Source organism: Lathyrus oleraceus, chromosome 5 (genome assembly GCF_024323335.1).
Source record: "Lathyrus oleraceus cultivar Zhongwan6 chromosome 5, CAAS_Psat_ZW6_1.0, whole genome shotgun sequence".
Taxonomy (NCBI): Eukaryota; Viridiplantae; Streptophyta; class Magnoliopsida; order Fabales; family Fabaceae; genus Lathyrus; species Lathyrus oleraceus.
The window spans coordinates 436,557,261-436,573,995 of NC_066583.1; the positions used below are offsets into that span (position 1 = coordinate 436,557,261).

General features: G+C 41.9%; 1 protein-coding gene across 1 annotated transcript; it reads right to left on the reverse strand.

Annotated features, from left to right (window-relative positions):
- Positions 1-455: 455 nt before the first annotated feature.
- On the reverse strand, positions 456-2,020 carry LOC127085295 (uncharacterized). The gene has a single exon (XM_051025822.1). It carries the CDS (start codon positions 1,867-1,869, stop codon positions 718-720), a length of 1,152 nt encoding a protein of 383 aa, XP_050881779.1. The 5' UTR covers positions 1,870-2,020; the 3' UTR covers positions 456-717.
- Between the last annotated feature and the right edge of the window lie 14,715 nt (positions 2,021-16,735).

Genomic DNA, 16,735 nt, shown 5'->3' on the forward strand with positions numbered 1-16,735 from the left:
ATTCTCTAACAACATGTGGTTTCCACCTACAACTTCTATATAACTGATGGTGATTGGGATAACAAACTAATATTTAAAGCAAAAATGAAGCAATTAAAACACAGTTCATCAAACTTCCTCATGGCCTAAAAACATAGGCACTCATCTTATGTTCTGTTGTATCAACAAAAATGAAACAAAATGCTAAAATGTAAACAGAACAAATTGAAAGCGAGTAAAACTCAAAGTTCAATTCAGACTTGAATACAAAATTTGCAACCTGTCTATGAAAACCATTACGCTTTGATGATCGATAAAAACCTTTACATACGTCGTGTAACAAAGACATACCTTGCTCAAAATTGATGACAAATCTATTAAAAAACTTTTACTCAATGTATCACAGAAAGGATCTAAGTGTGGACTAACCACTCCCGAGCAGATTTTCGATTCAAATATTTTAACTACCAAGAATCTAGGAACAATCATCTTGTCCAAGTTGTAGGATAGAATATGAGAAAATGCTGTGACATATTCTGTTGGCAAGCCCATATTATTCACTAGGGGCTTGCTTTCTTGGTAAAATCAGCTCTTACAACCTCATAAAATGATTCAGTTCTAAAAACTAGTAACACAAACCATTAAGCTATATATGTAAATCATAAAAAATGAACTGTCAACTTTTGCAATCAAGTACAACCAATTCAAAGTTTCAAAGTTTAGCGTATACCAAGATGATCAATCTGACATATGACCATTATATGCATCCAATAACACGGGCACGTCTTTTTGAAATCGGGTAACATATCGCTCCAAAAACTTTTTCTCACTTATTGAAATAACGCTACTTATGCGTAAATCACTCTTTATCAAACCCCTTGACTTCAAAATTTTAACAACAGCCCATCTAGGGATAAACGTCTTCTCCAAGTTTCGGTTCAGTATACCAGGCCTTTTCGCAATTTCTTCGGGGCTAACACCCACATCATTCACCAAGAAGTTCATTGCTTTAATAATCTTCTTTTCCGAGATCATCATATATTGCGGATGCTTTAAGAAAGCCGAAAGACATATATCTCTCGACCAACCCCATTTATTGAAAATCTTAAATCTTGATTCCCAAATATCCTTGTTCATTTTCGCAAACACCTGGAGTGCCAAAACAAAATTCGACTTTGATGGATCAAACCCTATTTCCTTGACTGAATTAACAGCCTCAACAAATATGGAATGCTTGGTGAATGCTATACCGGGAAAATTGGATACCAATAGAGAAATGCAACCTTGAGGCACACCGAGGTTCCTCAAAACCTCAATGTTCAGAACTGCATCATTTACAGCCCAACCACAGTGAAGGTTCCAGGAACCATGCTTCAAAGCTGAAACTACCTCTTTATCATTGCAAACTAGGCTCCTAATGACCTCATAACGAGGGATTAGGTGTTTGTCTAAGCTTTTTGACAGAAAGGAAGTGTTCCCAATTAGGATTTTGGGGAGATCAGTGGTTGAAACCCCAATGGATTGCAAAAATTGGATTTTTGGCAAAAGGGTCTTTTCGGCATCTGATAAAAGTACCAAAGGGTGTTTCTTGATATAGCTACGTAACTGGGAATCAGAGAAGCCATGGTTGGTGAGAAGTTGAACTACAGCATTTGGGCCATTAGGGTTTTTGATTTGCAGCCTTTTGGAGAGTTTAAGGGCGGTTTCTGGGGACAAACCGCATGAATTTACGAGGGTTGATAAGGTAAAGTTTCCAGGTTGATGATGGTGGTTTGTGTTGGAAACAGAGAAAGAACGAGAATCGAAGAAAAGAGAAAAAGCATTGCGGCAAAGAAAATTAGAGTGAAGGGTCCTATAATGAGGGAATCTTGCAATAAAAAATTGGTACATTTGTAACGACTTGAAGTGGAAAGAGATGAATGATTTACTCACAAAGTTTCAGTTTGAAGGATTATGCTCCATTCAACAAACTCTTCTTCACAGTTCAAAGTCATTCAACAATGAATCGAAAAATGAACCAATGAAGGACAATATACCGCAAAAATATAGATATATTATTAAAAAGAATATGGTTAATGTTAACGTATGTCCTAAGAACACAAATACAAGTTAATGATATATTTATAGAAATATTAGCTTAGAATGTCTGTATTTGATTTTTTAAAACTTAAATTTTTATTTTATTTCATATAAATTTTTTAATAGTATAACTTTAACTTATGCCCTAAAGAGATAAGTTAACGAGACCCTTAAAATATTTATCAATATATAAAAAAAATAGATTATCAATATATTTTTAATTTAAGAATAAGACAAGTGTGCTAAAATAAAGAGATTGATAAATCACCTCACCATGAAATGGTTTTTATGGATAAGAATTTGTAGCGGTAGTAAACTTGTAATATGTTTATGATATATTATTATGAGAATGTTAAACATGAACTTTCAAGTTATATGTTTAATTTTGTTCTAATATCTTCGTATAAGTATAAGTGAAAAACTATATTTTGTTAATTGATATATCATGGTGTGTGCAATTAGAAATATATATCAGTATTTTAATTTCATTAAGATATAGTATTTCGTGACTAATTAGTTTTCCATCCTCTTCTCGAGATTTAAAAGAAGTTTCTACACATCCGATGATCTAATATCATAGGGGTACACGACATACGAGATTTGTCCATATAAGAATCTTTTGACACATTTTTTATATAACGTTCTTAATGTAGAAATATTATACTGTCCAAATGCTCAATTTATAAATCTAGACATAACATTGTCTTTTTTATGTCCTTTATCTCAAATTGTTTCTTTAAGAGATTTATAACTTTTGGAATCTCTTCAGGAGTTCCAATATTTTTATGTCATCCACATATGCAACTATTATAGAAAAATATTTTCTAGATCTTTAAAAAAAATTATAAGAACATACGAAGTTATTTGTATATCTCCTCCTTAGTAAATATTCACTAAGACAATTATACTACACGTGTCCATAAAAACTACCCCACTTCACCTTATCATAACCACACAGCCCCGCCACCTTCCTCTTTCCATCACATTTTCCCTTCCCTCATCAACAACCTACCGGCGGCGCTTACCATCATGATAACCTCTCTCTCATTTTACTTTTAAAAACATCATCATCTTCTCTCTACTCAACACATCATTCACCTTCATACAAATAACACACTTTCAACCTCCACCCTACAACCACCCAAACCACCATGCGTAACACCGACAAGATAACCCCATAATATCACGTGAACCACCATTCCTTCACTTAATACTACCACCGCCACCCTGTTGTAGCACCTCAAATTTGCACCTACCTTGTGTACATACATTTTCATCATCAGATCATTAACATAACATAGTCCATTGCATAGCATGGCATGGCCTTTTGCCCAAGTGCAAGTCCTCAGACAGATTAGGTCAACTGATCAAGAGAATCAGTCAATCTAGCAAGCATGTGCAATTTCCATTGAGACAAGGCCATAGGGTTGATTTATCAAGTTCATATGGTCTAAGGATCATTTTGAAGAGATTTGGCCAAAGATTGGGTGCTCAGAAGTCATCAGTCAAGCTGGATTTCAGCTGAAACCATAAAAAGTCAACTGTGGTCAAATGTGGTCAACTGTGCCTGATTTTATGGATTTGAAGGTGGGAGATGGTTTGAAAGGCTTCATTCATGTCCATACAAGTCTCATTTGACATATCAAAGATCAAGGTTGAAGAAAATAAAGTCAGATAAAAAGTTTCCAAAAATGGCAGGTGACTTGTAATTTCAACTGCCCAAAATGGAAAGTTTTTCTCCTCAAATTTACTTCATCATACAAGCTTCAAATGGAATTTTGTCCAACATGAAAGTTGAAGATCTTGTTCTCACCTTTCCAAAAAGTCCAAGAACATGAAATTCCCATGTGTGGTTGGCAAGATATGATCAAATCATTTTCAGAAAATGTTGAAATTCAAAGTGCCATAACTTTTGAATGGAAGGGCCAAATTGGGTGATTCTTTTTTGAGCAAGTCACATTTGACATGAACTTTCATAATGCATCATCACATTTTATCAAAAATCATCATAGCAAAAGGTCATTTTTCAAGTGAACCATTTAAAAATTGGTGGGAAAAATAGTGATTTTCAAAATTACATGTCATTTGCACTTGAAACCTTTTCCAACACATTCCAAATGACAAATATGACTTGCTCAAACTGCATTTTTACTGTTGCATTGGCTACAATTGGAAAGGGCATTTTGGCCACTTTGCTTAACATATGCATTACATTAATCCACTTGAATTTTTGTTAATCTTGATTAATAACTGGATTAAGAGGTGGTATAAAGACATAATTATAACAGAAACTCTTAATCACAATTCACAATTCTCAGATCCAAACACCAAAAATTCACAAATTCTCTCAATTCACACAATTTTTCTTCACACTTTTTTCACTCATTCATCAAGAATTCGTCATTTCCTTGGCTTCCTTTTGCTTTGATCTTCATTTGCAGGTGATTTAGAGGAACTGTTTGAAGCAATTGGTGGAAGAATCGTGCAGAATTGGCACTGTTGCAACATTGAGCTTCCATGGCATTTTGAGATTTCTCCTTCATCAATCATTTCTGAGCTGAACGATCACTGGCATTCATCTTCTACAACATAATAGGCTATCTGTTTTGGCAATTCCAAGCAAAAATCGCACGGATTCGCGAGCTGCACATCCATAAGGTGAGATTTCGAAACCTTCGATTCTTGAAATCAACATGTGGTTCAGATAGATCGTGGAACATAGGTTATGCTGCAACTTGAATAATGATTTTTCGTTGAGTATTGAATGAGATATCTCGATCTGAACATTTGACTGTGAAACTTTCTTGGCTCGATCCGTGAAGCATGATTAGATTTAGGTCAAACCATTGTTAGATTCATGATCTAGGTTGAATGAGGATTCGATTCATATATGGCATGATGATTTTCGTGATGATTTGCTGTTATCCGGCATGAGCATGAAGAACACGATGTTGTGTTCAAATTTTCCTTCAGTTCTCGCGTTTGATTCGCTATGCCTGGCCTTCGTTTCAAATTCGTGTTTCCCGCCTCCGCTGGCCAATCACGTGTGGCCACCGCTTAAATGAAACGGGCGCGTTTCGCCCCTGGCACAGGTTAATTACGAGATTGCCACTGCCAGCTTTCAAATTCATTTTAATGTTTAAATAATTATTTCATTTTCGTAATCAACTTCAAAAAATCATAATTAAATCATGGATGATCCAATTTGAGTGAGGATTTTTGTGTTCATCTCCAAATTTTCTCTAGTTTTTTTGTGGTATGATAGTCAAAGTTGTGCCTGGCTGATTTTTTGACTTTGCCTAAAGCCTTTGATCATGTATGCTTCATGTGTATGTTTTACCATTTCCTTCATGAAATAATGATGCCTTATCCAAAATGTGTGAAATTTTACATGCATGTTCTTGACTCTTTCCTGGTGATTTTGGTATATAGTTTGCTAATTTTGAGTCCCTGGTTAGAGAGATATGATGTGGTCAAGTTGAGTGTGACAATGTGAGTCAGACTATGTTATGCCATGTTCTTGAATTTTGTTTCCATGCTTCTGCTTTGCCATTTTCTCTCAATTTTTGCATGTGATTACTTGTGTATGTCTAGTTTAACCATGATTTTTTGTAGGATTTGTTGATCAATTTCCTATTTGATTGGGATTTTTGTTTTCTGTTTACCATTTTGTGAACTTTTCTTGAGTGATCAACTTACATAGCTTGTGAAATGCTCATTCCTTATCATATGAAGAGGAAATTTGGTGGATTGGTTCTTTACATGTTTGAATTCATCTTGGCTTTGGTCCCATTCATTTATCATTTGTTTCCACTGTTTGGCATTCATTTGAAGTTGGCACATGATTTGTGGTCTTGTTTGAAGTTGTATTTGCATACCATGACTTCCTGATTTTAATTTCCTTACTTCCACTTGTCCAAATATCATGAAATTTGATATGATGCTCATTGAATGTGTTCTGTTTAGACTTGAATTTTTGTGTAATTTATTGAACTGTTTTGGTATTGGTTTGATTGTGATCATTCTGGTTGCTCTAATGTGTTTCAATCTTGCCTAGTTTGACATGTTTTGTATATGAAATGGATTTGGTGTATAGTTTTGATGTGAAACCAATTGGATTATTTTCTTGCTTGATTAATCTTGGTTTTGATCAATTTTCACTTGCTGTTTTGAATTTTTCACCTCCTTTTGACCCTAGGCTCGTCCTAGTGGTCTTACTTCTCACATTTGAATTGTTTTTTCAGGTTAAGAAGCAAATGCTTTGAAGAGATTAATTCAAGTTGATTTTGGTTTAGTTGTTTGTGATGAACTAACTTGGTTTATTTTGTAGGATGCTAACTCATTTGCTTTGAGTTTGTGCTTTGCACATGTGATTGATTGTGTTGTCTGTTGGTTCATAATTTGTCTGTTTTGACTTTGTGACTTGAATACTGATTATATTTGATTGATTTCAGGTACCATAGTCGCTTTAGTTCTTTGAGAACTAGCTATTGCTTTGCTTTGCTTAAGCATTGAGGTAGACTCTCTTGTCTCCATGTAGTCTGGAAGACCTGGCCTGTTACTTGGCCAGGCACCTGTCTGAAGTCCTCCTTAAGAGGCGATGTTTGTGCTTGTTTACTTTTGTCCCCAAGCAGGTCAAGACCTCTATGAGGCAATTGGCGGATAAAAGAGATATGCAATCTATCTTCCGCTATTCTGTTGAGTCGTCCCTCTGCTCACACCACTGTGTTGACGCATTGAGGACAGTAACCCAAGATCTTGTACAGTCGTACAGTTGAGTCCGTGTCTTGAGTGTAGAAGGGTTCCCACATTCTGAACCCACGCTCCTTTGTCTGAAGCTCTCCCTGGCCAGGGATAAGAGCTGTGAAGTCTTATCTTCACCCACCTTTCCTCAGCTTCACCTTGGCTCTCAATGTCAAGGTTAAGAGCAAAACTCACCCTGTACAGTTGGCTTGCTCTTGCAGCCCCACCCTTGTTCGAGCCTCACTTGTGTGCATATAGTGTGTGCTGTTTGTGATTGTTTGTTATTGCTTGTGCTTTAGGATAGGCTTGCTTCCTGTGCAAGTTAGCTAGAAACCTAAACTTAGGGATGATTTTGCATGATAACATCTAGGCTCGAGTCGTAGTCTCCCTAGTTGTGTCTCCCTCTGTTATCTGGTTAGGCTAGTCCTGTGTCCCTCCGTAGGGGAACTACGTCGCCCTGATCCTCATACCAGAGGAGGTACGTAGGCAGGAGATGAGCAGATCTCTCCGGGCGCCTGTGTCTTTGTTTTGTCTTGTTGTGTGCTTGGAAGCTGATGTAAGTCCATCGAGTGGCATTCGGGTTCCAGTGTGCGTGTGTTTGGTTCGGAAGCTGATGTAAGTCCAGCGATTGGCATTCTGGTTCCATGTTTGCCCATTTTTGTGTGGAGTTCGACGTAAGCCCAGCGATTGGCAGTCGATTTCCTGTGTCTGTTGTGTTTGGTGTGCGTGTTAGCCGAGCTACGAATGCTCTGATTCTCCTTCGTCCAAAGGAGATACGTATGCATAGGATGCGATATCCTAGCGAGCATGTGTCGTTTCCCTGGTTCGAACTACTTTGACTCTGATGTCTATGCCTGATAGACTAAGTAGGCCCAGAATGCGATATCCTGCCGAGTCAGTCTCGTTTGTTTTCTTGTGTCTCTTTCAGCCAGTGTGTGTGTATGAGCAGTGTTTTAGCAACCATTTTCCTTCCTATTGTGCGTGGATCCCGTCGAGTACGACGGATGCGTAGGGGTGCTAATACCTTCCCTTCGCATAACCGACTCCCGATCCCATTCTCTTTGGTCACGAGACCATGCTTTTTCCAGGTTTACTCTGAGCGTTTCCTTTCCCTCCTTTGGGATAAATAACGCACGGTGGCGGCTCTGTTGTTCTCGTTTGCCGCCGGTTTTTCGCGTAATACAACAGCTGGCGACTCTGCTGGGGATCAGAGAAGTTGACCTGTGCTGGTCCATCTTCCCTAAGCGAGTCTCTCCTAGCGCTCTCTAGGTTAGGGCTTTGGTTGCTTTTTGCTGTGTTATTTATTGCATTCATTGTTTATTGTTTGCATTTATTGTTTGCATTAATGTTTGCATTCATTCATATTCATCTGCTGTGCTGGCTGTGTTTCTCTGTTTGGGGGTGGGAGTTGCTCGAAGTAAAAGGCCCAATACCCAGGCTATGAGTGAAATCTATGAAACCTAGGAATAGAGTGATTCATGGGAAGCGGGTGGTATGCGCCACTTAGCGGAACATTGATATCACGAGCAGTTCAGACCCTGGTGGGATATTATCGTTACATACTTCGGGTGTGTATATGATGGTATTCTGCGAAAGGTTATTTATGCTGCGTTTCTTTCGACCTTACCCTGGCCTAGATGACACCCGTGAGTGGGGAGGGAATGATCACTTTAACAGGTACAGATGGTGACTGTTGGTGACCGGTAGGTGACTTGATGGTGACTCAGTGTTCTGTTAGTGACTCAGTTTCTCAGATTGGGTTCAGATGACAGTTGACCAGTTGACTTTGGGTTTCAGATGATTGTGATCAGAGTTCGAGCCGAAGCTTCGATCCTGTGTTCAGAGATGCACAGCTTGCCAGTCGTGTCTGCATCATGTGCATCATAGCATGTTTATTTTTTTCAAAAGAAATGCAATAGAAAATAAGAAAATGAAAAAAAAAAACTAATCCCTGCATGCATATCATTTCTCAGGTACATTCCAGAGCTTGGTTCACTGATAGAGCTGGCAACAGTCCCAGAGCCGAAGCGGAAGACCTGTTCCTATAGCTTTCATCGGGAGCCTCTGACGTCTCTGATTGAGTTGAGCAGTTTTGTGACCATTGATCATCAGAAGGGGTTCGTTGACCAGTATGGGGATCTGTTGACTTTATTGAAGATGGTAGTCGACCCGGTGCCGTTGCAGACTCTCCTACAGTTCTATGACCCGGAGCTTAGATGTTTCACTTTCCAGGACTATCAGTTGGCGCCTACTCTCGAGGAGTACTCCATTCTGTTGTGCGTCCCTATTCAGCATCAGATTCCTTTCTTGGACGTACCAAAGGAAGTTGACTTCAGGGTTATTGCTAAGGCTTTGCATTTGAGTATCAGAGAGATCAGTGGTAGTTGGAAGACCTGTGGGGATGTTATGGGCCTATCTTTGAAGTTTCTGCTGAGAGTTGCCAGAGAAGAAGCAGATAAGGGGAATTGGGAAGATTTTTATGCCCAGCTTGCTGTTATGATCTATGGGATCGTCCTGTTTCCAAGTATGCCCAACTTTGTTGACTATGCTGCAGTTTGCATCTTCATGGGAGGGAATCCGGTTCCTACTCTGTTAGCTGACACTTACTATGCTATCCACAGTAGGCATGGTAAGGGTGGAGCTATCAGATGTTGTCTCCCACTCTTGCTCAGGTGGTTTATGTCTCTCCTGCCAGTCAGTGGACCGTTTGTGGATGCTCAGAGCACTTATAGGTGGACTCAGAGGGTGATGTCTCTCACTTCATATGATATTAGATGGCAGTCTTACCGGATGGACGTACGGGATGTTATTATGAGTTGTGGAGAATTCCGGAATGTTCCACTCGTGGGGACCAAGGGTTGCATCAATTACAACCCAGTTCTTTCTCTTCGCCAGTTAGGGTTCGTGATGAGTGGAATGCCACTTGAAGCTGAGATAGCTGAAAGTGTGTGTTTTGAGAAGCGAAGCGACCCTGCTAGATTGGAGCAGATTGGAAGAGCTTGGAAGTCTATTAGTGTCAGGGATGGATCTGTCTTAGGGAAGAAGTTTGCCATTGCTATGCCTGATTACACTGATTGGGTGAAGAAGAGAGTGGAAACTTTGCTGTTACCCTATGATAGGATGAATCCGTTGCAAGTGCAACCACCCTTGATTCTTGCTGAGAGTGTACCTGCTGAGCAGTACAAGCAAGCCCTGATGGAGAATCGCCGTCTGAAGGAGAAAGAGCAAGATGCCCAAATGGAGTTGTATCGAGCCAAAGCTGATAAGCTGAACCTGTCTCACCAGCTCAGAGATGTCCAGAATGCAGATATTGGTGGGGTAAGGAGCAAGAAGAGATCTTATTCAGAGATGGAGACCTTGTTGGATGCAGAGCACAGAGAGTGTTTGAGATTGCAGAGAGCTGAAGCCGGTTATCTGAAGAAGATCAGAGACTTGGAGAAGCAACTCAGAGACAAAGATATCCAGTTGAAGAAGGAAGTCGACCAGAGACTTGCATCAGAAGACCAACTTGGGTCAGAGGTTGTCGAGCTTAGAAGACAGTTGAAGGAGAGGATTACTCCCTTGCCAGAATGTTCAGAGTGTGAACTGTTGATAGACCAGTGTCACTACTTGAAGACGCTCATTCCTGGAAGCCGCTTGTCTTAGCTTGTATTTTCTGATGTATATGTTGAGAATCACCCCCAGGCTTGTTGGGTGGGATTCATCTGTTGTATTTTTTTGGATATTTGGATCTTTGTTGTATGATCCTCTTTCTCATTTATAGATGAGATTATTGTTTCACTCCGCACTCAGAGCTCAATTGTATGTTGTTTCTGTATCTCCTGTGTTGTTTTGCTGCAGGTTGCCATCTTTCGAAGATGAATCAGGCTCTTTGAATGCTTGAGAAATGATCATTTCATGTGCATCATATGCATTAGCATCATACTCATGTCATATTGCATAACAGGTGTTCTAGTTCGGACTTCTCACTCTGGTTCCTGTGTCAGGCAGGATAGCTGATCAGAGACCGCATCGGTATTCTACCAGACTTAATCAATGCAGAAGCATGGATCAGGTTCAGACTGAATTAGCTGAGATGAGGGCGAACATGGCCCAGTTCATGACGATGATGCAAGGGGTCGCTCAGGGTCAGGAGGAGCTCTGTGCTTTGGTTCAGAGACAAGAGACGGTTATTCAGGCGTCTAACCGTGGTTCACCTGCTGGTATTCCCGTGCCCGAGAATATCAATGTTGCTGCTACTCCCGTTCATGATTATGCTGTGGGAGATGAACTCAAGGGCATAAGGATCAATGGACAGCCTCTTGCTGCAGAGACTGTCAATGTTAGAGCTACCCGGGCTCCGGTGCGTCATCCAGCTCCTATTGTCGACAGACAAGAGGACATGTTCACCATGCTGAGTGAAGATGAGGATGTGGTCAGAGATGTTGTCAGAGTGGAGGACAGGGATCGGAAAGTTGATGCCCTGGCTGAGAAGATTCGTGCAATGGAGTGTCAGAACTCTCTTGGTTTTGACGTAAAAAATTTGGGGTTGGTGGAAGGCCTGAGAATTCCCCACAAGTTCAAAGCACCCACTTTCGACAAGTACAATGGTACTTCTTGCCCTCGCACCCATGTGCAGGCATACTATCGGAAGATCTCGGCATATACAGATGACGAGAAAATATGGATGTATTTTTTCCAAGATAGTCTATCTGGGGCATCTTTGGATTGGTACATGGAGCTCAAAAGAGATTATGTCCGATGTTGGAGGGATCTGGGAGAAGCTTTTCTCAGACAATACAAGCACAACATGGATATGGCACCTAGCCAGACTCAGCTGCAGAGTCTGTGCCAGAAAAATAATGAAAGCTTCAAAGAGTACGCCCAGAGGTGGCGTGAACTTGCTGCTAGAGTTCAACCCCCTATGCTGGAAAGGGAGTTGACTGATATGTTCATCGGCACGCTTCAAGGGGTATTCATGGACCGGATGGGGAGTTGCCCATTTGGAAGCTTCTCCGATGTTGTGATCTGCGGTGAGAGGACTGAGAGCTTGATCAAGGCTGGGAAGATCAATGATGCTGGTTCCTCTTCATCCAAGAAACCTTTCTCTGGGGCACCTCGCCGTAGAGAGGGTGAAACCAACGCTGTTCAGCACCGCCGAGGGCCGAATAGAAATCAAAATCAATACAAACAGGTTGCTGCAGTGACCATTCCTGCACCTCAACAACGTCAACCTTCGCAACAACCGAGACAAGAACAACAACAACGTCCTTATCAGCCGAGGCAGAGGCTTCCTGATAGACGGTTTGGTCCACTGCCAATGACCTACGCTGAGCTACTGCCTGAGTTGCTCAGATTAGGTTTTGTCGAGTTGAGAACCATGGCTCCGCCAATTGTTTTGCCACCTGGGTATGATGCTAATGTCCGGTGCGATTTCCATTCTGGAGCACCAGGGCATAATATTGAGAAGTGTCGGGCTTTTCAGCATAAAGTCCAGGACTTGATCGATGCCAAGACGATCAACTTCGCCCCTGTGCCTAATGTTGTGAACAATCCCATGCCGGCGCATGGTGCTCACCGGGTAAACTATGTTGAGAGTGAAGCTGAAGATCTGGTTGTCCGGGTTGACGAGATTCAGACTTCACTGCTTGTGATTAAAGACCGTCTGTTGAAAGGTGGTGTTCATCCGGGCTGTGATGAAGACTGTGTGGGCTGTGTAGAGTCAGACAATGGTTGTGAATTATTGCGGGCTGGTATTCAACGTCTGATTGATGAGGGCTGTGTCCAGTTTGGTCGAGCTGATAGTAAAAATCGTGGGGCAGTGTCTACTGTCACGATATTCTTTAAACCGTCTGAGGGACGTACGCCTACAACAAGTGGTAATCCAGTTACCATTGCTGCACCAGTCTCCGCCAGTACTCCAACGACCATCGTTGCTCCGGTCAAAAGGGCTGAGAATAGTAATGATGTGCCTTGGAAGTACGATAACGCCTACCGAAGCAATAGAAGGGCTGAGAACCGGGTCAAACCTTCGAATCAAGCACCTGTGACAATCAATGCACCAGTCAGTAGAACTCCCGCCGTTGTGAATCCCGTGGTGGACAATGTTGGTGGACCGGGAGGGTTTACTAGGAGTGATCGGCTGTTTGCGCCTCAACCGTTAAGGGATGCCAATGCTGAGGCATCTACTAGAGCTAAGGGCAAACAGGCTGTGGTTGACGAAGCGCCTGCTCAAACGAATGTGCCTGGTGGCTCATTCGAAAAGGACGTGGAGGAGTTCATGCGCATCATTAAGAAGAGTGATTACAAGATTGTGGATCAACTCAATCAAACTCCCTCCAAAATCTCTATCCTTTCTCTGCTGCTGTGATCTGAGGCACATCGAGACGCCTTGCTGAAGATGTTGAATATGGCGTATGTACCTCAGGAGATTTCAGTCAACCAACTTGAGGGTGTAATTGCTAACGTGAGTACCCGACATGGCGTGGGGTTTACAAATCTTGATCTGACGCCCGAGGGGCGGAATCATAACAAGGCCTTGCACATCACTATGGAGTGCAAGGGGGCTGTACTGTCTCACGTACTGGTTGACACCGGGTCTTCGTTGAATGTGCTGCCGAAGCAAATCTTGAAGAAGATACCTATTGAAGGGGTTGTGCTGACGCCTAGCGACCTGATTGTCCGTGCATTTGACGGATCCAAACGTTTTGTGTTTGGGGAAGTCACTTTGCCTATGAAGATAGGTCCTGAGGAGTTTGACATCGTCTTCTATGTCATGGACATCCAGCCTGCTTACAGTTGCCTACTGGGACGTCCATGGATTCATGCAGCAGGGGCGGTCTCGCCGACTCTCCACCAGAAGCTCAAATACGTCTGGAATGGTCAGATTGTGACCGTATGCGGTGAAGAGGATATTCTGGTGAGTCATTTGTCCTCGTTCAAATATGTCGAGGTGGATGGCGAGATCCACGAGACTTTATGCCAGGCGTTCGAGACGGTGGCTCTTGAGAAGGTGGCCTACGCTGAGCAGAGGAAGCCAGGTGCTTCAATTACTTCTTACAAGCAGGCTAAAGCAGTTGTTGACTCCGGCAGAGCTGAAGGCTGGGGCAAAATGGTGGACTTGCCTGTCAAGGAGGACAAGTTTGGCATTGGATATGAGCTTCTCCGAGCAGAGCAGGGTGCAGCAGGTCCTAGTACCTTTACCAGCGCAGGGCTGATGAACCACGGTGACGTCTTCGCAGCTGATGTTGAAGACAGTGACAGTGACATTGATCTCGACTGCTGGGTTCGCCCGAGTGCACCAGGGGAAGTGATCAACAACTGGACTGCGGAGGATATAGTCCAAGTTACTCTTCAAACAGAGTAATTTTCTTTTGTTTTTTCATTCTGCACAAAACCCTACGTTCTGCCCAATGCGTAGTGGTTCATTGTAGGGCCTCATGTTTTCAATCCTTATCATTAATAAAGGACGTTTTGCGAACAATTTTGTGATCCCTGTCTTTCTATTTTTGTTTTTCATTTTTCAACAAAATAAAAATGGCAATGTTTTTGTTTTTGTGACTTTATTGAAATCTTTTTCTAAAACAAAGCATTAAAACATGCAGAAGTGATATCATGGCATCTACTATGAACAAATCTGTTATGGCTCAGTATGATTTCGACAATCCCATCTACCAAGCTGAAGAGGAGAGTGATGAAGACAGTGAACTCCCGAAAGAATTGGCTAGATTGTTGAAGCAAGAGGAAAGGGTAATCCAACCTCATCAAGAGGAATTGGAGATTGCGAATCTTGGTACTGAGGACGCCAGAAGAGATATTAAGATCGGGGCCGCTTTGAAGCCAGAGGTCAAGAGCAGGTTGATCGAGATGCTGAGAGAGTATGTGGAGATATTCGCCTGGTCTTATCAGGATATGCCTGGGTTGAATACTGACATTCTGGTTCATAGACTACCTCTCAGAGACGATTGTCCTTCGGTCAAGCAGAAGCTTCGTAGAACAAGTCCTGATATGGCAGTGAAAATCAAGGAAGAGGTTCAGAAGCAGTTCGATGCGGGTTTCTTGTCGGTAACAACTTACCCACCGTGGGTAGCCAACATCGTTCCTGTGCCGAAGAAGGATGGCAAAGTCAGAATGTGTGTCGATTACCGGGATTTGAACAGAGCGAGTCCGAAAGATGATTTCCCATTACCTCACATTGATGTATTGGTGGATAATACGGCTCAATCCTCGGTATTCTCTTTCATGGATGGTTTCTCGGGCTATAATCAGATTAAGATGGCGCCAGAGGACATGGAAAAGACGACATTCATTACACCTTGGGGCACGTTCTGCTATAAGGTGATGCTATTTGGGCTGAAGAATGCCGGTGCTACCTATCAGAGGGCAATGACGACTCTCTTTCATGACATGATGCACAGAGAGATTGAAGTATACGTGGATGATATGATTGCGAAGTCGCAGACAGAAGAGGAGCACCTGGTTAATTTGCAGAAGTTGTTTGACAGATTGGTCAAGTTCAAACTGAGGCTGAATCCAAACAAGTGTACGTTTGGTGTGAGATCAGGGAAGCTGTTAGGCTTCATTGTCAGTGAGAAAGGGATTGAGGTTGATCCAGCGAAAGTCAAAGCTATTCAGGAAATTCCTGAACCGAAAACAGAGAAGCAGGTTCGTGGGTTTTTAGGGAGATTGAATTACATTGCAAGGTTTGTATCTCACCTAACTGCCACGTGTGAACCAATATTCAAATTGTTGAGAAAAAATCAGGCAATCAAGTGGAATGATGATTGTCAGAAAGCTTTTGACAAGATTAAAGAGTATTTGCAGAAACCTCCAATCCTGATCCCTCCCGTTCCAGGGAGATCATTGATAATGTACCTGTCAGTTACCGAGAACTCGATGGGGTGTGTATTGGGACAGCATGACGAGTCTGGTCGAAAAGAGCATGCCATATACTACCTTAGCAAAAAGTTTACCGAATGTGAAATCAAATATTCACAGCTTGAGAAAACTTGTTGTGCTTTGGCCTGGGCTGCTCGCCGACTGAGGCAGTATATGTTGAACCATACTACCTTGTTGATTTCTAAGATGGATCCAGTGAAATACATCTTTGAGAAGCCGGCTCTCACCGGACGTGTTGCCCGTTGGCAGATGATCTTAACAGAGTACGATATCCAGTACACGTCGCAGAAGGCTATCAAAGGTAGTGTTTTGTCAGACTATCTCGCCGAACAACCGATCGATGATTATCAGCCTATGATGTTTGAATTCCCTGATGAAGACATCATGTATCTTAAGATGAAAGATTGTGAAGAACCTCTTGTCGAGGAAGGACCGGATCCTGATGACAAGTGGACATTGATGTTTGATGGGGCTGTGAATGTGAATGGTAATGGTGTTGGTGCAGTTCTGATCAATCCTAAAGGTGCCCATATACCCTTTTCTGCCAGATTGACGTTTGATGTCACCAACAACGAAGCTGAGTATGAGGCTTGTATCATGGGAATAGAAGAAGCCATTGATTTGAGAATCAAAACACTTGACATATTTGGAGATTCCGCTTTAGTGATTAATCAGGTCAATGGAGATTGGAATACGAACCAGCCGCATTTGATTCCGTATAGAGATTACACCAGAAGAATACTGACGTTCTTCAAGAAGGTGAAGTTGTATCATGTCCCCTGGGATAAGAATCAAATGGCTGATGCTTTGGCTACTTTATCTTCTATGATAAAAGTTCATTGGTGGAATCATGTGCCACATGTTGCGGTGAATCGACTCGAGAGGCCTGCGTATGTGTTTGCAGCCGAGTCTGTTATGATTGATGAGAAACCGTGGTACTATGATATCAAGAACTTCCTCAAGACTCAGGAGTATCCTGAAGGTACGTCAAAGAATGACAAGAAAACCCTGAGAAGGCTAGCTGGAAGCTTTTACTTGAATCAGGATGATGTGCTGT

What these genes read in the sequence shown, in the direction of transcription:
- LOC127085295 (XM_051025822.1), bottom strand. Translation starts at nt 1,869, where the DNA reads ATGTACCAATTTTTTATTGCAAGATTCCCTCATTATAGGACCCTTCAC.